Below are 23744 nucleotides of genomic sequence, written 5' to 3' on the forward strand. Positions count from 1 at the left end.
TGACAACTCACAATTATTTGCACAACTCACAAACACTACTTTTATGGGGCTCACTATCAGACTCTCACTTAATAGTCAAAGAGAAGAACCAAGGTTTATTCCAGCTTCTGCATACCTGCTACTGTGATGGGTGGAAAAATACAAATAATTCAAGATCACGTACAGGTTGCAATCTTGCTTTCAGTAAACAATACCTTGGTGTATAACCTGAGTAAGCCTTTGATGACCTCAGTCTCCAGGGGACAATCGGTGTGGTAACAGTGTCTGTACTCTGCTGTTCTTGTTGCATACCTACCTTGGAATGAAAACTTGCCATCTGCTATAATATTTGAAAAATAATCATTCCCACAGTCATTCCTTGTCCTGATGAAAATTGGGTCCAGAGTGGGTGTGCATCACATCAGTGACCTTGGCACTGTGTGGAAAATACACAGCGTGGTTGTTGATGTAACAGATGGGATACATGTGAATTTGTCAATCTGATATTTGGGAAGAAAAAGATGGGAAATTTCAAAATATTTTCTCAAATTTAGGATGAAACTTTAAAAAAATTGATTTATCACTTAAAAAAACGTTGGGTATTTAAAGCTTGAAACCAGTGAAAATTGATTCCAATGATACTTAAAAATAAACAAATTGGCAATTTATATTTGTCCTTGTCTCATTTAAGTGTTGATCCAACCACCTTTTGGAAGATTGGAGAACTGCATGTGGTGGCATGTGCAGGATTACTGTATACAGTTTATACAAGGAGTTCCATTGTTACAGCTCCTGGGTCACTGGTCTGGATCTTGGGAAGTAAGGGGCGTGGGGTCCACTTAAGAAAGGAGACTGGCCGTTGAACCCGAGAGAGTATCTAGTGCGAACCTAAATTTGTAAAGCACCTTCTCCAGAAAAGAGTGGTGTAACAAATTTGACTGAGATTGCTTATGTATTCTGTCAGAACATATTAAATAGGAGCAGGTGTATGCCCTCAAGCCTGCTCCACCATTCAATAAGGTCATGGCTGGGCTGATCTGATCTGATCTTGGCCTCAACTCCACTTCCCTGCCTGCTCCCCATAACCCTTGACTCCCTTATCATTCAATAATATGTCTATTTCCACCTTAAATACATTCAATGGCCCAGCCTCCACAGTTGGCTGGGGCAGAGAATTCCAAAGATTCACGGCCCTCTGAGAAGAAATTCCTCCTCATTGCTGTTTTAAATGGGCGACCCCTTATTCTGAAACCATGCCCCCTAGTTCTAGATTCCCCCACGAGGGGAAACATCTTCTCTGCATCTACCCTGTCACCAACCCAGAGAAGTTTGTTCTAAAAGTGGAATGAAGATGGTAGGCCAAGATAAGGCTGCCCAAAACTTTCCTATTCCAAGCTTGCCTGTCAAAGTATTTTCTCATAACCTGATTCTCTTTTATATTTTTTGCCCAATCAAAAATAATAATATGGTCTTTTGAATGCTTACCGTTCACATCCATGCTGCACCTTGGCTCAATTATAAGCTACAATTTACATTAGAAGCTTTGACACTGAAACCACATCGAAAAGCCTCCCACCATTCAGTGTCCGGCACAATGGGCTGTATAAAGGACACTTTAGAGTCACCATATATGCTCTTGAAATTTTTAATGAGGCCACTGGGTTTCGGTTTTCACAGAAAACAAGCTAAACTGTGGAATGAGATCCTAACAGGACAATTAAAGTTTTGAAATGCAATGTACTAAAGATTAATTTAACTTATTCACTTTCAAGCAGGTCTTTACACAGTTTTTTTTTAAGTCAATTTTTTGGTGAACATGGCTCATTTTTTTTGAAGCTGTTGGTCATCCCCTTTTGGGCTTTTGTAGGTTGGTAGGTATGCATTAAATGTAAATTATCATCCTTAAAATGTAATTTACATATTTAATCTGAAATCAAACAGTGTCGGTAAATTGCTCCAAATTGAATTTGACTTTTAGATGATGTAGTTACGGCATTACCAACAATCCTTTCCCATCAGGAAATGAAACACATTTGAAGGATCCCAGTTTGTTGCAATTTGTCCAGCTGGCGGAAATGATGTACATGGGCTTCCCTCGTAAGATCGCTGCAGTAGAATCAATGGAAATGATGGACCTAATACTGTGTCTATGAGGTGGCATGGTCAGCTCCCTGTCTGGGTTAGTACTATCGGATCTCTGTGAATTTCTCTAACCTTGCGTGGAGCACTTTGTTGATGTAGATTTCGACAGTGGAATTACTGTTCCCGTTAGAGATTGCGAAGTGCTGTTATCGGAGCGCCAGTTATCTCTCCTACATACACTAAGTCATTCTGCAGCAGGTACAGTTCAGCCGTTCGCAAAGAGCATTTAATGCTTGTAAATCTACAGTCACATTTCCTTGTTCTCAATGAAACACACAGGTTTGTTTAAATTAAGACTGCGCTGTACGACTAAAAAACGAAGCAGTATAACAATATTTTTGAATTTATATAGCGCCTTATCACGTCGATGTTATTCAAAGCACTTCACAGGATGAAGTGGTCCTAGAGTGCAGTATTTTATGTAGGAAGCGCAGCATTGAGAGTTTTTTTTAATATTCATTCACAGTATATGGGTGTTGCTGGCAAAGCCAGCATTTATTGCCCATCCCTAATTGCCCTTGAGAAGATGGTGGTGAGCCGCCGCCTTGAACCGCTGCAGTCTGTGTGGTGAAGGTTCTCCCACAGTGCTGTTCGGGAGGGATATCCAGGATTTTGACCCAGCGACGATGAAGGATCGACGATATATTTCCAAGTCAGGATGGTGTGTGACTTGGAGGTGGTGATGTTCCGATGAGCCTGCTGCCCTTGTCCTTCTAGGTGGTAGAGGTCGTGTGTTTGGGAGGTGCTGTCGAAAAAGCCTTGATGAGTTGCTGCAGTGCATCTTGTAGATGGTACACACTGCAGCATCGGTGTACCAGTGGTGGAGGGAGTCGATGTTTAAGGTGATAGATTGGGTGCCAATCAAGCGGGCTGTTTTGTCCTGGATGGTGTCAAGCCTCTTGAGTGTTGTTGGAGCTGCACTCATCCAAGGAAGTTGGGAGTATTTCATCACACTCCTGATTTGTGCCTTGCAGATGGTGGAAAGGCTTTGGGGTCAGGAGGTGAGGCACATGCCACAGAATACCCAGCCTCTGACCTGCTCTTGTAGCCACAGCATTTATGTGACTGGTCCAGTTAAGTTTCTGGTCAATGCTGAACCCCAGGTTGTTGGTGGTAGGTGTAATTTCATTGAATGATAAGGGGCAGTGGTGAGACTTTCACTTGTTGGAGATGGTTATTGCCTGGCACTTGTGTGCCGCAAATATTACTTGCCACTTATCAGTCCAAGTCTGAATATTTTTCAGGTCTTACTGCATGCAGGCTTGGGCTGTTTCATTATCTGAGTAGTTGCGAATGGAATTGAACACTGCAGTCATCAGCAAACATCCCCACTTCTGACCTTATGATGGAGGGAAGGTCTTTGATGAAGCAACTGAAGATGGTTCTGCCTAGGACACTGCCCTGAGGAACTCCTTCAGCGATGTCCTGGGGCTGAGATGATTGGCCACCAACAACCACAACCATCTTCCTTTGTGCTAGGTATGACTCTAGCCAGTGGAAAATTTTACCAATTATTCCTATTGACTTAAATTTTACTAGGGGTCCTTGATGCCACACTCGGTCAAATGCTGCCTGCTCAAGGGCACACTCTCACCTCACCTCTGGAATTCAGCTCTTTCGTCAATGTTTGGACCAAGGCTGTAATGAGGTCTGAAGCTGAATGGTCCTAGCAGAAGACAAACTGAGCACTGGTGTGCAGGTTATTGGTGAGTAAGTATTGCTTGCTAGCACAGTAGATGACACCTTCCACTACTTTGCTGATGATTAAGAGTAGACTGTTGGCAGGGTAATTGGCCCCATTTGATTTGTCCTGCTTTTTGTGGACAGGACATACCTGGGCAGTTTTCCACTTTGTTGAGTAGATGTCAGGGTTGTAGCTGTGCTGGGAGTGCAGTATTTTATGCAGGGAGAGGAGTATTGGGACTGCAGCATTTTATGTAAGTAAGCCTATGGATCGAGATGACCAAACTCTTGCTGGATGACACAGGTGCCATAACACGGGTCCTCGAGTCACCTATTTGGGCGAATTGTCTTTTACAATAGACAGACCTAACAGCATGGAGAGGGCAGTAGCATTTATCACAAATCTGGGCACAAGTAGTTCACGGTTTTACACCATTAAATTTTTTTTTAAAAACCATAGGCAGCTTGTGCCCAAAGTTGCAAAGCAGGCTGCCGCCCACCAATCTCTCATACCTAGGTGCTGAAGAAGGAAATTGGCCTATAACGTTTAGGTCCATGCACTCATTAATTGGCTGTATCTCAAACTTCAGATACCACTAGATCATGGTCTTCAAATATGAATTCATCTAATAAGGCAACATTAATGCAACCTTCTGCATTCTCTGCTACAGTTTGCCATGCCCTCTAATTTGGTATCTTAAACAAACCTCAATATCATAAGAACATAAGAAAAAGGAGCAGGAATAGACCATACAGCCCCTCGAGCCTGCTCCGCCATTTAATACGATCATGGCTGATCCAATCATGGACTCAGGTCCACTTCCCTGCCCGCTCTCCATAACCCCTTATTCCCTTATCGTTTAAGAAACTGTCTGTTTCTGTCTTAAATTTAGTCAATGTCCCAGCTTCCACAGCTCTCTGAAGCACAACCCTCAGAGAAGAAATTTCTCTTCATCTCAGCTTTAAATGGGCGGCCCCTTTTTCTAAGATTATGCCCAAGTTCTAGTCACCCCTATCAGTGGAAACATCCTCTCTGCATCCAGGGAGCAGCAGGGAGTCTGGGGACGTCAGAGGCCTACAAAAGGCCCAGAAGGAGATCGGAGAGGCCAGCTGGAGCAGCTGCAGCAGGGTGAAAAGGCAAAAAAGAAATCGAAAGATAACGTCACAGCCAAGGGGGTAAGTGATTGGCTGGTGATTGGTAAGTAGCTTTTCTTTTTCTTTTCTCTATCGGTAAGTGATCTTTTAGCATTGATGTTGCCTAATTAAGTTTATCTAGGGGTTAAGTCATGGCAGGAGAGCTCGGACACGTGTTATGTACTATGTGGGAAGTCGGGGGCACTTCCAGTCTCCCTGATGACTACATATGCAGGAAGTGTATCTGGCTGCAGTTCTTCTCGGACCGCATTGCGGTGCTGGAGCTGCGGGTGTATTCACTCTGGAGCATGCACAATGCTGAGAATGACGTGAATAGCATGTTTAGTGAGTTGGTCTTACCGCAGGAAAAGGGTACACGGTCACATAGGGAATGGATGAGCAATGCAAGGAAGGTAGTGCAGGGGTCCCCTGCGGTCATCCCCCTGCAAAACAGATACACCGCTTTGGGTACTGTTGAGGGGGATGACTCATCATGGGAGGGCAGCATTAGCCAAATTCATGGCACCGTGGGTGGCTCTATTGCACAGGAGGGCAGGAAAAAGAGTGGGAGAGCTATAGTGATAGGGGATTCAATTGTAAGGGGAATAGATAGACGTTTCTGCGGCCGCAACCGAGACTCCAGGATGGTATGTTGCCTCCCTGGTGCAAGGGTCAAGGATGTCTCGGAGTGGGTGCAGGGCATTCTGAAAAGGGAGGGTGAACAGCCAGTTGTCGTGGTGCATATAGGTACCAACGATATAGGTTTAAAAAAAAGGGGTGAGGTCCTACAAGACGAATTTAGGGAGGAAGTCAGAGTAGGAATCGCAGGATAGCTCAGATGAATACGTGGCTTGAGGAGTGGTACAGCAGGGAGGGATTCAAATTCCTGGGACATTGGAACCAGTTCTGGGGGAGGTGGGACCAGTACAAACCGGAGGTTCTGCACCTGGGCAGGACCGTAACTAATGTCCAAGGGGGAGTGTTTGTTAGTGCTGTTGGGGAGGAGTTAAACTAATATGGCAGGGGGATGGGAATCTATGTAGGGAGACAGAGAGAAGTAGAATGGGGGCAAAAGCAAAAGATAGAAAGAAGAAAAGTAAAAGTGGAGAGCAGAGAAACCTAAAGCAAAAGGCAAAAAGGGCCACATTACAGCAAAACTCTAAAGGGGCAAAGTATGTTAGAAAAACAAGCCTGACGGCTCTGTGCCTCATCGAGGAGTATTCGGAATAAGGTGGACGAATTAGCTGCGCAGATAGTAGTTAATGGGATGATGTAATTGGCATCATGGAGACATGACTCCGGGGTTACCAAGGCTGGGAACTCAACATCCAGGGGTATTCAACATTTACGAAGGATAGACAGAAAGGAAAAGGATGCGGGGTGGAATTGCTGGTTAAGGAGAAAATTAATGCAATAGTAAGAAAGGACATTAGCTTGGATGATGTGGAATCGGTATGGGTGGAGCTGCAGAATACCAAGGGGCAGAAAACGCTAGTGAGAGTTGTGTACAGACCACCAAACAGTAGTAGTAAGGTTGGGGACAGCATCAAACAAGAAATTAGGGATGCGTGCAATAAAGTTACAGCAGTTATCATGGGTGACTTTAATCTACATATTGATTGGGCTAACCAAACTGGTAGCAATGCGGTGGAGGAGGATTTCCTGGAGTGTATTAGGGATGGTTTTCTAGACCAATATGTCGAGGAACCAACCAGGGAGTTGGCCATCCTAGACTGGGTGATGTGTAATGAGAAAGGACTCATTAGCAATCTTGTTGTGCGAGACCCCTTGGGGAAGAGTGACCATAATATGGTAGAATTTTTATTAGGATGGAGAGTGACACAGTTAATTCAGAAATTAAGGTCCTGAACAAAAGGAAAGGTAACTTCGATAGTTTGAGGCGTGAATTGGCTAGAATAGATTGGCAAATGATACTTAAAAGGTTGACGGTGGATCGGCAATGGCAAACATTTAAAGATCACATGGATGAACTCCAGCAATTGTACATCCCTGTCTGGGGTAAAAATAAAATGGGGAAGATGGCTCAACCGTGGCTAACAAGGGAAATTAAGGATAGTGTTAAATCCAAGGAAGAGGCATATAAATTGGCCAGAAAAAGCAGCAGACCTGAGGACTGGGAGAAATTTAGAATTCAGCAGAGGAGGACAAAGGGTTTAATTAAGAGGGGGAAACTAGAGTACGAGAAGAAGCTTGCCGGGAACATAAAAACTGACTGCAAAAGCTTCTATAGATATGTGAAGAGAAAAAGATTAGTGAAGACAATCATAGGTCCCTTGCAGTCGGATTCAGGTGAATTTATAATGGGGAACAAAGAAATGGCAGACCAATTGAACAAATACTTTAGTTCTGTCTTCATGAAGGAAGACACAAATAACCTTCCGGAAGTACGAGGGGACCGAGGGTGAGAAGGAGGAACCGAAGGATATCCTTATTAGGTGGGAAATTGTGTTAGGGAAATTGATGGGATTGAAGGCCGATAAATCCCCGGGGCCTGATAGTCTGCATCCCAGAGTACTTAAGGAAGTGGCCATAGAAATAGTGGATGCATTGGTGATCATTTTCCAACAGTCTATCAACTTGGGATCAGTTCCTATGGACTGGAGGGTAGCTAATGTAACATCACTTTTTAAAAAGAGAGGGATAGAGAAAGCGGGTAATTATAGACCAGTTATCTGACATCAGTGGTGGGGAAAATGTTGGAATCAATTATTAAGGATGAAAAAGCAGCGCATTTGGAAAGCAGTGAGAGGATCGGTCCAAGTCAGCACAGATTTATGAAAGGGAAATCATGCTTGACAAATCCTCTGGAATTTTTTGAGGATGTAACTAATAGAGTGGACAAGGGAGAACCAGTAGATGTGGTGTATTTGGACTTTCAAAAGGCTTTTGACAAGTTCCCACTTTGTTGTGCAAAATCAAAGCACATGATATTAGGGGTAATATCCTGACGTGGATAGAGAACTGGTTGGCAGATAGGAAGCGGAGTCGGGATAAATGGGTCCTTTTCAGAATGGCAGGCAGTGACTAGTGGAGTGCCGCAGGGCTCAGTGTTGGGACCCCAGCTCTTTACAATATACATCAATGATTTGGATGAAGGAATTGAGTGTAATATCTCCAAGTTTGCAAATGACACTAAACTCGGTGGTGGTGTGAGCTGTGAGGAGGATGCTAAGAGGCTGCAGGGTGACTTAGACAGGTTAGGTGAGTGGGCAAATGCATGGCAGGTGCAGTATAATGTGGATAAATGTGAGGTTATCCACTTTGGGGGCAAAAACAGAATATTATTTGAATGGTGGCAGATTCGGAAAAGGGGAGGTGCAACGAGACCTGGGTATCATGGTTCATCAGTCACTGAAAGTTGGCATACAGGAATAGCAGGCAGTAAAGAAGGCAAGTGGTATGTTGGCCTTCATAGCTAGGGGATTTGAGTATAGGAGCAGGGATGTCATACTGCAGTTGTACAGGGCCTTGGTGAGGCCTCACCTGGAATATTGTGTTCAGTTTTGGTCTCCTAATCTGAGAAACGACATTCTTGCTATTGAGGGAGTGCAGCGAAGGTTCACCAGACTGATTCCCGGGATGGCTGGACTGACATATGAGGAGAGACTGGATCAACTGGGCCTTTATACATTGGACTTTAGAAGGATGAGAGGGGATCTCATAGAAACATACAAGATTCTGACAGGACGGGACAGGTTAGATGCGGGTAGATTGTTCCCGATGTTGGGGAAGTCCAGAACCAGGGGACACAGTCTTAGGATAATGGGTAGGCCATTTAGAACTGAGATGAGGAGAAACTTCTTCACTCAGAGAGTTGTTAACCTGTGGAATCTCCTACCGCAGAGAGTAGTTGATGCCAGTTCATTCGATATATTCAAGAGGGAGTTAGATATGGACCTTATGGCTAAGGGAATCAAGGGGTATGGAGAGAAAGCAGGAAAGGGGTACTGAGGTGAATGATCAGCCATGATCTTATCGAATGGTGGTGCAGGCTCGAAGGGCCGAATGGCCTACTCCTGCACCTATTTTCTGTTTCTATCCGCCTTGTCAAGCCCCCTCATAATCATACGTTTCGATAAGATCACCTCTTATTCTTCTGAATTCCAATGAGTAGAGGCCCAACCTACTCAACCTTTCTTCATAAGTCAAGCCCTTCATCTCCGGAATCAGCCTTGTGAATCTTCTCTGAACTGCCTCCAAAGCAAGTATATTCTTTCATAAATATGGAAACCAAAACTGCACGCAGTATTCCAGGTGTGGCCTCGCCAATACCCTGTACAACTGTAGCAAGACTTCCCTGCTTTTATACTCTATCCCCTTTGCAATAAAGGCCAAAATTCCATTGGCCTTCCTGATCATTTGTTGTACCTGCATACCACTCTTTTGTGTTTCATGCACAAGTACCCCCAGGTCCCACTGTACTGCAGCACTTTGCAATCTTTCTCCATTTAAATAAGAATTTGCTCTTTGTTTTTTTTCTGCCAACATTATACTCCATCTGCCAAATTTTTGCCCACTCACTTAGCCTGTCTATGTCCTTTTGCAGATTTTTTTGTGTACTCCTCACACATTGCTTTTCCTCCCATCTTTGTATCGTCTGCAAACTTGGCAATGTTACACTCAGCCCCTTCTTCTAAGTTGTTAATATAGATTGTAAATAGTTGGGGTCCCAGCACTGATCCCTGCATCCCACTGGTTACTGGTTGCCAACCCGAGAATGAACCATTTATCCCGCCTTTCTGTTTTCTGTTCGTTAGCCAATCCTCTATCCATGCTAATATATTACCCCCAACCCCATGAACCTTTATCTTGTGCAGTAACCTTTCATGTAGCACCTTGTCAAATGCCTCCTGGAAGTCCAAATACACCACATCCACTGGTTCCCCTTTATCCACTCTGTTTGTTACATCCTAAAAGAATTCTAGCAAATTTGTCAAACATGACTTCCCCTTCATAAATCCATGCTGACTCTGCCTGACCGAATTTTGCTTTTCCAGATGTCCTGCTACGGCTTCTTTAATAATGGACTCCTCTTGTACTTATGTCCAGATTTATTCATATAAATGAAAGAAAAGTTGTGGCACAAATACCTGTGGTACAATACTACCTATATCCTGCAATCCCAGAAACATCCTTTAACGTGATCTGTGCTTTGTATTCCCCAACCATTCCTCTGTACATGTGGTTACATTCCTGTTAATGCCCTGTGTCTCAACTTTCATAATAAAATGTCTTGTGTGTCATCTTATCAAATGACATAGGAAAACCTCTTGAAAAGGAGTGAGTTTGGCCACATGGAGCAGCATTATGGATCTGAGTCTCAAGATCGAGGGAAGTGCTTTGCAAATATGGCTCTGGTATCAAAGCAATAGATTATCTGTAGATCTGTAGATCACCAATATAACATTGTCGGGTGGTATGAACTTAACAATAATGATTAAACAAACTTAAATCAGAACTGAGTAATTTTCAAACCTAAGTTTTATATTTTTCAGATGGTGGCAACTGGCAAGGTATGTGGAATTTAAACTTTTGAAAGAATGGCGACTGAAGCAAATGAGAGTAAACAACTGGATTTAACTTTTGGCGTCATAACAGACATTCAATATGCCAATGCAGATAATGGTTACAATGACACACACACAAAGAGGCGTTATTATAGGAACAGCCTTCATCTGCTGCGCAATGCTGTCAAGGGATGGAATGAAGAACCCACCACACCCAAGTTTATTCTGCAGCTTGGCGACATCATTGATGGATGCAATTCACAGCTGAAGTCATCAGAATATGCGCTTCAAACAGTAATAAATGAATTTGCAAACTGTACGTCTCCAGTGCACCATATCTGGGGAAACCACGAATTGTATAATTTTGACAGGGAGTGTTTATTTAAATCGGCTCTCAATAGCAAGCACCTGGGAAATGACATAACCTCCGAAAGTATGGACAGTTGCAGCATTAAGACAGACTTCGACCCTGATGAATCTGAGGTATTTTATGGTTACCATTTTAGCCCTTTTCCTAAGTTTCGATTCATAATAACTGACACATACGATCTCAGCATTCTGGGAAGGAAATATTCCAGCAAGAAACACTGTGCGTCAATGGAGATACTGAAGTCATACAACAAAAATGAAGATCTTAATAGCTCAAAAGGTAATTTAAGGTTTCATCTATATACAGGGGTGTAACTTTATTTTTTGGTTTCCAATATTAAACTATCAATTTTGGTTTACTCATGAATGTTATTTTATAATTCTGGAATGAATTATTGAAAGCAACACCAGCTTTCTTTTGCTCTTTTTTTAATTTCCCAGCGATCATGTCTTATGTTTCATGCATTTTTCTTAACAGCAACAACAACTTGTATTTATATAGCGCCTTTAATGTAGTGAAACGTCCCAAGGTGCTTCACAGGAGTATTATGAGACAAACAATTTGTCATCGAGCCGCATAAGTAGAAATTAGCGCAGGTGACCAAAAGCTTGGTCAAAGAGGTATGTTTTAAGGAGCATCTTGAAGAAGAAGAAAAGCAAGGCAGAGAGGCTTGGGCAGGGAGTTCCAGAGATTGGGGCCCAGGCAACCGAAGGCACGGCCACCAATGATTGAGTGATTATAATCAGGAATGCTCAAGAGAGCAGAATTAGAGGAGCGCAGACATTTTGGGGGATCATGGGGCATAGTTCCAATGTTGAGTTTTATTTTTTATAGAATCATCTAAGTATTTTATAGGTTAATTTTGGTCTGTTGGTTGGACTCTGTCCTTTTTAGCATGTAGTTAATTTTCACACTGATTTCAGATTGTGCGCAACTGTCCATTTGCAGTATCAGTATGTTGTCAATACTGCTTGGGCACAATTTAGATGGTCAGATCCAGGAGAAATTCTGACTGTGTGCTTACAGATGTGAGCAGAGTTCCGGTCAAGATCACATGATAATTATCGATAAGGATGGCCATTCATCTTAATACATCTAGCCAGAGAGATTTTAACATTTTCCTTCACTACAGCATCCAGTTGCTTTTTACATTTTTCCAGAGGTTTATTTCCCTCCACTACTCTATCTCAGAGTCTATTCTATGTGTTGCTCACTCTTTGTGTGAAGAAGCATTTCCTGATATCAGTCCTAAAATTACCTTTTACCAACTTAAACCTTTGTCCCCTAGTTCTGTTCCTGCAGTTGTAATATTCATGGGTAACCATTGCTATACACTTAACAATTTTATATAACACTATCAGGTCATCTCTCAGACACCTTCATTCTAGGATGAAAAGCCCAAGTCTCTCCAGCATTTCCTCATAACTCAGATCTCTGGCACTAGGGATCAATCTTGTGGCTCTTCTTTTCAGTATCTTCAATGTTTGAATGTTTCCCTTGTTTCTTGGTGACCACAATGCATTATTCAGGGTGCAGTCTGACCAGAGCATTGTCCAGTTTGATCACTATCCCCTCTGGCTTATATTTTACTGTTTTGGCTGTAGTTCAACATCCTATTGGCTTAGTTGTTTGTTGTTCTGCATTGGAGTTTGGTGTCAACTCTACTAGGTCTTTTTCATTTTCATCCTTATTTATTTCAACATCATTCATGGACTATGCATGTCAACTATTTTTCTTTCTTACATCTAGCACTTTGCATTTGTCTGCATTCAACTCCATCTGCCATTTTTCTGCTAACTTGCATATCTTGTCCAACTCATTCTGTAATTTCTGAGCTGCCTCTGATTCCTCTCCCCCTCTCCCTAGTTTAGTCTCATCTGCAAATTTGACAACTTTGCATTGCATTGGGTTTCTAAATCCAGGTAATTTCTGTCAGTTGGAATTAGTTTTGGTCCCAGCAGTCACCCCACTCAATATCAACCCCTCCCCACCCCGCACCCCCTCCATTATGACATAACTACTCTAGCAGATATTTGTTACTGCCTATCCTTCTGCCAGTTTCTCATCCATTCCCATAGTTTACCCTTAATCTTCACAACTTTTAGTTTAATTAATTCTTCTTGTATGGAATTGTAATAGTCTCTTGTGTGGAACAAATCCTTTCGAAGCTAAATTGTACTGGGACAGGATAAATGGTTCATTCTCTGGTTGGCAACCACTAACTAGTGGGGTGCTGCAGGGATTAGTGCTGAGACCCCAACTATTTACAATCTATATTAATGACTTGGAAGAAGGGACCGAGTGTAATGTAGCCAAGTTTGCTGATGATACAAAGATGAGAGGAAAAGCAATGTGTGAGGAGGACACACAAAAATCTGCAAAAGGACATAGACAGGCTAAGTGAGTGGGCAAAAATTTGGCAGATGGAGTATAATGTTGGAAAGTGTGAGGTCATGCACTTTGGCAGAAAAAAATCAAAGATTAAGTTATTATTTAAATGGAGAAAAATTGCGCAGTACAGCGGGACCTGGGGGTACTTATGCATGAAACACAAAAGGATAGTATGCAAGTACAGCAAGTGATCAGGAAGGCCAATGGTATCTTGGCCTTTATTGCAAAGGGGATGGAGTATAAAAGCAGGGAAGTCTTGCTACAGCTATATAGGGTATTAGTGAGGCCACACCTGGAATACTGCGCGCAGTTTTGGTTTCCATATTTACAAAAGGATATACTTGCTTTGGAGGCAGTTCAGAGAAGGTTCACTAGGTTGATTCCGGCGAAGGGGGGGTTGACTTATGAGGAAAGGTTGAGTAGGTTGGGCCTCTACTCATTTGAATTCAGAAGAATGAGAGGTGATCTTATCAAAATGTATAAGATTATGAGGGGGCTTGACAAGGTGGATGCAGAGAGGATGTTTCCACTAACGGGGGAGACTAGAACTCGAGGGCATAATCTTAGAATAAGGGGCTGCCCATTTAAAACCGAGATGAGGAGAAATTTCTTCTGAGGGTTGTAAATCTGTGGAATTCGCTGCCTCAGAGAGGTATAGAAACTGGGACATTGGATAAATTTAAGATAGAAATAGAAAGTTTCTTAAACGATAAGGGATTATAGGGAGCGGGCAGGGAAGTGGAGCTGAGTCCATGATCAGCCATGATCTTATTGAATGGTGGAGCAGGCTCAAGGGGCCGTATGGCCTACTCCTGTTTCTATTTCTTATGTTCTTATATGGCTGCTTCATTTGGGATGTCAATTTTTCAGAGGTCAAGGAGGTTGGTCAGGCAGGATCTTCTCCTTCTGAATCTATTCTGCTATTAATTAGATTATTGTTATACAGCAATGTTGTCCAATATGCTAGCCATTTATAGCTCATTGGGAATCCAGAAGTGGCTAATTGCATTTCTTATTAGTGAATAAAAAATGAGTTATGGATACAGGGCATGTTCATACACCATATGCATGTGTACTTTAATCTCTGAGTCAGAAGGATGTGAGTTCAAGTCCCACTCCAGAGACTTGTGCAAAAAAAAAACTAGGCTGATGTTCCAGTGCAGTACCAAGGGAGTGCTGCACTGTCAGAGGTGGCGTCTTTTGGAAGAGACGTTAAACTGAGGCCCGGTCTGCTCTCTCGGGTGGCCGTAAAAGATCCTATGGCACTATTTTGAAGAAGAGCAGGGGAGTTATCCCAGTCAATATTTATCTCCCAATCAACATCACTAAAACAGATTAGCTAGTCGTTATCACATTGCTGTTTGTGGGAGCTTGCTGTGCGCAAATTGGCTGCCGTGTTTCCTACATTACAAGTGACTGCACTTCAAAAGTACTTCATTAGCTGTAAAGCGTTTTGCGACGTCCAGTGGTCGTGAAAGGCGCTATATAAATGCAAATCTGTTTTTTTTGTGCGTTTGTTGGTAAATTGCTAAGACGAAAAGCAATATATGGCATATTGGAGTCTTGGGCTATTTTTCGGACCTTTTGGCTCAGTTCTGCCAGAGTGTGAGTATGGGAGGCCTTGTAATTTTGGCCCAATGTCTTTTTCAAGTTCGGTCTCAGAAATATTGAAGAGGGACCAACGCTTTTGGAATTTCAATGAAATAACGATGGCTTTTGCAGCACCATGCTTAATGACTTCATGTGGCCAAATGTGTAAAAATTGGGGAAGGACCAAGATATTAAAAAAAAATAAAAGATATTGAGTTGTTGTATGTTTCCTAGTAGCATTTTAAAAATGTTTGCAGTGTTTTCAAATGTTTAAAATCGTTACGACTTGATAATTGAAAAGTTCTAAAATATTTAATTAACAGGACTCGCTGGGCTGGATAAACGCTTTGTGGCATTCAATGGAGGTTTCAGTCAGGAGCAATTGGAATGGTTAAACAAAGTACTAACTTTCTCTGATAATAACCTGGAGAAGGTTACAGTTGCCGGTAAGTGATGGTTTAGCAAAATATATATAAGCACAATGCTTACATTTTAGAATATATGTGTACAAGACTATTAATAATACAATATTATAGACTTGATCGGAATAAACACACACATCAGTATCTGTTTGTACAGCATCTTAATCAAAGCTGTGGTTCAAATTAAATATTGTCAGTAGGAATATTGCATGGTATTTAATGGTGAACAACTTGGGTACAAACGTTTTTTTCCCCCAACAGTTCAAAGCTATTTGATTATCCCCTTTCACTGACACATACATTGGGATTGGGCTCGTCATTCCCAACATACATTTCCAGCTTTCCCAGGTTATCAGTTTTCTGATATCACTGTGAGGGAGGGGGGAGTGGGGGGGAGTGGGGGGGTGGCAATCTCCTGCATGTAATGAAATTGTAAACACATTCTTTGTAAATAAGGTTATGATCTTGCTACACACAGCATGCAGAGGAAATTTTCTCCTACTTGTTTAGAACTTTTGTGACACTTAACTACTGAAATCATCGTGGTTTTGCTAACTTTATTTTCTCTCTTACAAGGTACGTTTTAAATATGTTAGGTATGACGTGCACTAGCACACTTAGAACTTAAAATTTTTGTTCTGCTTGTTGCGTTTTTATTTTTCTGAAATGAGTCATTTCTGGTGTTCAGTAATAACTTGTGGAACATTATTAATCACTACACCCCCACACCCCACCCCTATGATCTTCAAAAGAGCAAGGCCTAAAACTCAGGGACCAATAAAGCAATGGTGGTCTCCTAAAGCGCCAAAGCTTGTCGGGTGTAGAAGCCTGTGGCCTGCCATGTTCCCATGATGTCTGGCATTAAAGGGCCTGTACACATACAGGCTCAGAGGGAAAAAAAATGAGGGAGCATTTCCATAATGCACCTGGAGAACCTGAGAATCTTACAGCTACACAGTACATACTTGGATCGAAAACTGAAAGGGAAGCCACGGTGAAAAAAGGAATCCTTTGTCCAGTGGAGCCCATGGCCCCCTCCACTTATGCCAGAACATACTCCCAATGCTCAACAACCCTTAACTGGCTGCTGTCACCTAAAGTGTCCCCCCCACCCCAGCACATCGGGCTACGTGATGGGAGTATCATAAAGTTACGTTAAAGAGCTGACCTCACATTATGGGATGTCAGTTTACTGAGGGCAGGCACAGTCACTACTGTGTAGGTCGGCATTGCATCATTGGCCCCATAGTGCTGTCACTAGGTGAATCCAGACCATTGGATCCAATGTTGTAAGAAAATAGATTTTTATAAGCTTCTTGTTGATGCATTTAATTCATCACCTTGAAATTTTCTAACTACAACCACTACTACTGACAGACCAGCAGTACTTTACTCAATGGTTGTATAGTTCAAAATGCGCTCTCCAGCTACAACCAAGTTTGGTAATAAGTCTAATTGTGCTGCTGGGTGATTGTCCACTTGAACTGTGATGATCTACCCAACAGCAGGAGTTAATTATTTTGATGTAGATTCCTGATTTGTATTTAATTGAGACATCTTAGGTGGAAGGTGAAAGTTTACCTCGATCAAAAACAGCAGGACATAAGAAAACCAGTAATGCTTAGGTGATAAAACGCTTCCTCTTTAGAAGTTTGTAGATTGTAGAATTGACACTATTACATTTTTGTTGTCAATGTTACTGTAAGAACAATTGGCACAAGGCCTTGTAAGAGTCCAAGTGACAGCAGAGAGCGATGATTTGAATTACAAAAACAGAAATGGACCAAAAAACCCTTAGGGGGCAAAATTTCCCCTTTTAATAGCCCCGTTAGTGCCTTCGGGGGGGCGCAAGACATTTTTTTCCTGGGGGACAGGTGTGCTGCCACCTACCAGGAAATTGCTCGGGAGTTTGCAAGGGAGGGGGGGGGGGGGTGGCTGCCCGGAACCATCGATGAAGTGAGCGGCAACCCTTCACCATGTTGCGCCGACCCCTGAATGCCCTGTGGGGGAAACTGGCCCGCAGGCAGTGAGGCTGGTGTGAGCGGCTGTCAACGCCAGCTTCGTGGGACATCTGCTCATTAAAGGGAAGGAGCGCCCCAGGCCACCATCTCTATTTTTTGTCTGCCGACTCTTGGGTCGGCTCAATGATGGCGGCCCTAGCATGTTCCGGGCCGCCGTTGTGCTGCCCGGCATTCCGTCTTGGGTGCCAGGCTGCAGGCTGAGCCGCACGCGGTCATGGTGGCCGAGTGGAGGCCATCAGCGGCCATGCAGAGTGCACAACGGCCTGCCCCGTTAATCGAAGGGGACGGGCGTTGAAGCAGTCAGTGCTACATGGAACATCCGCATAGTGCTTCCTTCAGCACCATAGTAGCGCTCTACTTCCTTTGAGGGGCAGTAAGGGCAATTCTGCAGTGGGGACGGGACTTCTGCGCCAGAAGTCCCGGACCTAGAGGGTTATCGCCCTCCAGCAGGGCAATTTTGACCCCTTAACCTTCCATTTTTTTAGCCTTTAAATTAACTCCTGCCTGATCTGTTCTCTACAACCCTGGACACTTGGTATCCTGCCGGTGAGCGCACATGCAACTTGCATGTAGTAATGAAGCTCTGTGGATGCGATTTTCCACTTGGCGCCTAGTTAGAGAACTGAGCAGCAAACCAACTGAGCCAGAATCGGGTGGCACTGATTTCCACCTAATTGAACAAAGACTACAATTGGCCTCTAATAGCATTGTACATTTTTATCATATATTGTTCTTTACAATAGTACGTTATCCATTGTAGAATGTCATTTCTATGTGGTCCTATATTTAACAATTTGTCAGGGTGAAAATAACTATTTGATTATAATCAAGTATAGCCCCATTAAATGTATGTTTAATTTATATTGGATCCTTGAGGCAAACAAAACCTCGGAGATATTTTGTAGATTGTTGGCAAAAGCATTGGGATTGCTTTTCATACGGGGGTCTATATGCTCCACCAACGCATGCAGACACGTCCTGAAAATTACTACCCACTCAAACCAGCAGTATGTTTCACATCAGCTTGTATGTGTGATGTTTGAAGCCGTAACTATCTGATCCAACATCATAAAGTGTAAATTGTCTGGATTTTACTGCTGACAATTTTGTACATAACAGACAAGTAACACTTTTGTCTTATTGCAGCTCATGTTCCAATCCATCCGTGTTCTACAAACTCACAAGGTGTTGCCTGGAACTATGATGAGATCCTCTCAGTATTACACGCGCACACTAGTGTAGTGTGTTTTATGGCAGGACATGATCACGATGGTGGCTACTATTTGGACAATCATGGAATTCACCATCTTACTTTTGAAGGTCTGATCGAAACGTCACCAGAGAGCGATGCGTTTGGCACGATCTACGTATACGATGACAGAATGATTTTAAAGGGAAGAGGCAGGATTCAGGACAGGGTTCTACACTACAGGAAAATCTAAATCACTCTATATATTGATACATTGTATACATGTTAATAGTCTGTACCATATGAATGTATGTGAAAAGTGATAGGTGTGATCAACATTAGATTAGGACCTATCATAGAAGATAGAGAATAACTTCTCAGATCATGCAAGTCCGACACGGTCTGTTGCGTGTCAGAATCTGTGTCTTTATTTCAAGATCATGTAAACAATTAGGAAAGAATAAGTATGCAACTTCTGACCTTGCATTCTTCATATTCAAATTTTGTCCCACATTTTTCAGGTTTCTTGCCCTCTTAGTTCAGCCTGGGCTTAGTGATAGTACTCTCACCACTGATCCAAAAGGTTGTGGATTCAAGTCCCACTCCACAAACTTCAGCATACAATCTAGGCCGACAAACCAGTACGGTACCAGTGCTGCACTGCTGAAAGTGCTACCTTACAGATGAGATGTTAAACCAAGGAACCGTCTGCCTTTTCAGGTGGATGTAAAAGATCCCATGGCACTATTTGAAGAGTAGGAAAGTTCTTCCAGTGTCCTGGCCACTATTTAGCCCTGAAGCAACATCACTAATAACGATCTGGTCATTATCGGATTGCTGTTTGTGGAATCATGTTGTGCGCAAACTTGCTGCCGTGTTTCCCATATTAAAACAGTGACCATATTTCAAAAGTGCTTCATTGGTCCAGAGTTTTACGAAAGGCACCACATAAAAATGCAAGTTCTTTCTTTCCTTTTCCTAGAAATCTTAAAATATTGTTTAAAATGATCACAAGGTTTCCACTTGGCAGGTGACTCCCAATCAGCTCTCAGGCTGATTCACAATTATGACCACGCTTGATATACAGATCTGGTCTGCATAAGAAATACAAGCTGGAGTCGGCCAATTGGCCTCTCGAGCCTGCTAAGCCATTCAATAAGATTATGGCTGATCTGCTCTTGGCCTCAATTCCACTTCCCTGCCCGCTCCCCATAACCCTCGACTCCCTTATCGTTCAAAAATCTGTCTATCCCTGTCTTAAATATATTTTCAATGACCCAGCCTCCACAGCTCTCTGGGGTAGAGAATTCAACAGATTCACGACCCTCAGAGAAGAAATTCTTCCTCATCTCTGTCTTAAATGGGCGACCCCTTATTCTGAAACTATGTTCCCTAGTTCTCGGGGGAACATCCTCTCTGCATCTACCCGGTCAAGCCCCCTCATAATCTTATACGTTTCAATAACCAAAGAGATCCAGAGATAAGGCAACCTAAATGGAGCAACTGAAGTAAAAACATTAAAAGCAAACCTTTTATCAATGTATATTTGTTGAAGATAGAATTGGGGGGTGGGGGAGATACTCCAAACAAAACGTGCAAAGCTCTCACTGCTCATCCCTGGTAATACATATATTCATTTTGTTTTTCATGTGGTAATTTACTTTATTCTGCAGTACAGTGATACGTCTATGCTTTTCCTAACGTTAGGCCATTGTTTGTTTAGTAACAACCATTATAAGATTGAGATGGATAATGAGCAAATTCAAATTGAAAAGTAGCCAATAACATGGATCACCACTCAAAATTTTGGACTGGCAACTGAATTGCTACTAATGAACTACTGCCCCCCCATTTGAAAAAGGGCCGATAGAAGATGCGTTTGCAATGATAGGGTGCCCACCCCCTACAATGAGAGAAAAGATGGCCCCCCCCCCCCACCCTACAGTGGAAGAGAAGGTGAATCCAGTGTAAATGCAGGCAGTGAAAGGCTTGTGCATCAGAATAGAGTGGTAATCAGGGCCCTGGAATTCCAAGTGCAGCAATGAGCCAACTATCTCATATTTTCCAGCAGCAGATTTGCTGCTTTCATAAGTAACTGTTCCGTTTTGTCCTGGTGCAGGGAGCAATCACAATGGGGCAAGTGGAAACTCTCACCAGCAGATCCAAATTAAAGGGATGTGTACACTTAGAAAAGTGTCTGTAAACGGAAACAAATATTCAACAAGCTTCAAAATTAATGCTGATCTTGGCCAAACCTGAGGTGGGGGTGGGGCAATAAGTAACTGGCATCAACAAAGTACAAGGAAACCCAATGTGGAGGCAAAGTGACCGAATAGTAAAGCACCTCACCTCATTTGCGAGATGGTTAAATGAAGCTGCACAAGGTGGGTGCAAGGAGGCCTACCTAATTTGGCACCCTTCGCAGAGGACATTAATGCACCATTGTGCACACTACTGGCAAGAGGTGGAACTAGGTGCAAAAGACAATAGCTCACTTAGTGATTTGGATTACCCAACAGTACCACATATTGCGACGATGGCCCAAAGTTTGCTTCTGCGAAGTGTGTGTCTGTTCCATTCATTTCTCATCCATGCCAAGCCCTTGCATAACCTTATACAGCAGCTGAAGGCACATCCCCATTGAGAAGCTGGGGCACAGGAGCAGAATCTCAGCCCCTAAAGCATTACCCAAGGTATAATACTTCCCTTGAATGCTCTGCCACAGAAAAAGAGAAGTACTTCTAAACTCCTCAAGTCTTAAATCTCTACCCGTTTACCCAAGAATATGGGAAAAACATTATTGCGCACCATAAAGAGGTTAAAAAAATCCTTTCCAAAAGTGACATTTTTAATCTTACCTTGTACCGTCCCCTAAATACGGAGATACACAATGTTTCATACAAATATAGATTTCTTTATTATAACAATGTATTCAACAAGGAATCCTTCAGTCTATATAATAATTACAAATGCAATTGCGAGGAATTATGAGAACAAGGTTTACATATAATAAAGTATATAGGTTTTATTTGGGAAGAGGTACTGTCTGCTAGTTCAGGTGAATGTTAAGGATCTCCAGACACAATATGAAGGAGAGCAGGAATTCTCCTAACAATCCTTCCTCAATCAACATCACCACAAACATTTAAACTTATCATTTTGTTTATTTCTGTGGAGCCTAATCTCAGGCAAACTCAGCCACACTTGCTCACTTAATAATAGTGACTGTTCCTCAAAAAAGTAACTTATTTGCCATGAAGCATTTTGGGATGTTTAAGGATGAGATAAAGTGTTACGTTGGTACAAGTTCCTCCTTTATTCACTAGATTGGAAGGTCATTTCTTTCCCTTCTCTTTGTGGGTAATTATTTTTACATTTGTCTCTTTTTTTTCTGCAATTTGATTTCTGTTTTTTTTTTTAAATGATTTCTGTCTTCGGCGTATGATTTCTTGTAAAGTTAATACCAAAGGAAAATGCACTCTGATCTTTGGAAATCAATGCAAAAACAATGTGTTCAAACAGAAATGTGAAATGCATTTTGGTTTAGTTTACATTTGAGTAGGTCTAGGCCTAACCTTGGACCTCACTGGTGTGCGCACATCTGTAGCACAGTAAATGTTTTCAAAATGTGCAAATAACTGAATAGAATAATTTACAATATGAATTAAATTTGATGAGCCAGAAGTGTTGATATGAATCTGGCAACTGCAGTAACATGGAACCAGCAAGGCTGTGTGCAGCAGCAATGTTGTGTCACAATATCAACAAAGTAATTTAAGCTCAAAGCTTGTGAAGAGTTGCTTCCCCATTAGAGAGTTTCCATGTATTGTATGTTGTTTTAAAACTGCTGTCTTAACTCAAAGTAGCTAATTTCACAATAACAATACCGACGTACTTAACTTCTCTCCAGGCTGTGCAGAAAAAAATACCCTTTATTTTTTGAGCAGTGGAAGTCCATCAGCCACAGTAGGCCTGCCCCTTTTTGTTTGATCAATGGCACCTGACAAAAAGGGATGGGCTTGTTCGGCCTAATAATCTTTTTCTGGTCCTAAAAATTCTTGTATTATGATTGCAGTTAGAAATATTCAGCTTCTAAGACTTATTGCTGCCCACTATGTCAAACATTAATTTATGAAAATGTTTCAACCCAAATTAAATGTTCAAGGCCTAGAGCAGGGCTTCTAACTCAAATGACAAAATGACACTTTCATTGTACAATTAATATAAATCATATTATTTAAAAGTTAATTCTTCAGAAATTATGCTATGTAAACAGAAAGCTGTGCTTGAAATCAAAGTAGGTTTCTTTCACAAACCCAAATTATCTGGGATCGCAGCTCTAAATAACAAATAAAACTGGAGGCTCAGTTTAAAAATAAAATCAATCTACCTCAGTCTAATTCTGAGACCTTTCTCCTGGTCCCATTGTTGGCTTACACCCGGCCTAAATAGTGTTCCTACAGTGGTCTGGCCAAGCAGCTCGCAACTCTTTATTGATGTAGTAATATAGCCATGTTATGAATGGCAGGACTGTAATAAAAACTGCAATGGAAAGTCTGTAACCACTAAGATACCTGGAAAATATAAGAACAAAATCCAATTAAATTCATCACCAACTGAGATTGCACAATGGAATAGTACTATAAAGCACTTTCAATGTAATTTTTAAAAATGTGATCCTGGGATGTGGGCGTCGCCGGCAAAGCCAGCATTTATGGTCCATTTCTAATTGCCCTTCAGAAGGTGGCAACGAGTCGCCTTGAACCGCTGCAATCCCTGTGGCGAAGGAACTCCCATAGTGCTGTTAGGGAGGGAATTCCAGGATTTTGACCCAGCGACGATGAAGAAACGTGGATATATTTCCAAGTTAGGATGGTGTGTAACTTGGAGGGGAACCTGGAGGTGACTGTGTTCCCATGTGTCTACTGCCCTTGTCCTTCTCGGTTATGCACTGCCCTTTGCCAAGTTAAAATATATAATCCTACCTATTGGGTAAAGGACATTAATCTATTTTTGGGTGGCGATTTGTTAACTAGTTCATCGTGACCCAAAATAAAACCTTGGATCCTCATGGATATGAATCACTGTGTTCACCTAAACATTCCTCCTTATAGGCGGCTTCCACGCTTTCAAGTTAATGGAGAAGCACTTTGTTTTTTTAAAGTATTTCCTTCTACATTACTGTTCTCATTTAATATACATTAAACACATTAAGAAAGTTCTCAAGAAATAAAACAGGCAGCTAGCTGGTTGCAGAAACCACAAAGAGAGAGAGTTGTCCAAGCAAACATGGAA

General features: G+C 42.2%; 2 protein-coding genes across 2 annotated transcripts in view; one reads left to right on the forward strand and one right to left on the reverse strand.

Annotated features, from left to right (window-relative positions):
* Positions 1-1920: 1920 nt before the first annotated feature.
* On the forward strand, positions 1921-22126 carry LOC139226646 (manganese-dependent ADP-ribose/CDP-alcohol diphosphatase-like). Its single transcript, XM_070857542.1, has 4 exons — positions 1921-2158; positions 10455-11115; positions 15141-15263; positions 18407-22126. Exons 2-4 carry the CDS (start codon positions 10500-10502, stop codon positions 18700-18702), a joined length of 1035 nt encoding a protein of 344 aa, XP_070713643.1. The 5' UTR covers positions 1921-2158; positions 10455-10499; the 3' UTR covers positions 18703-22126.
* Positions 21388-23744, reverse strand: part of tmem220 (transmembrane protein 220) — a 28536-nt gene continuing 26179 nt past the window's right edge. Inside the window, exon 6 of the mRNA XM_070857543.1 lies at positions 21388-23023. Coding sequence (XP_070713644.1) covers positions 22894-23023 — 130 coding nt within the window. The 3' untranslated portion in view covers positions 21388-22893. The remainder of the gene's footprint in view (positions 23024-23744) is intronic.

Source organism: Pristiophorus japonicus, chromosome 16 (assembly GCF_044704955.1).
Source record: "Pristiophorus japonicus isolate sPriJap1 chromosome 16, sPriJap1.hap1, whole genome shotgun sequence".
Classification (NCBI taxonomy): domain Eukaryota; kingdom Metazoa; phylum Chordata; class Chondrichthyes; family Pristiophoridae; genus Pristiophorus; species Pristiophorus japonicus.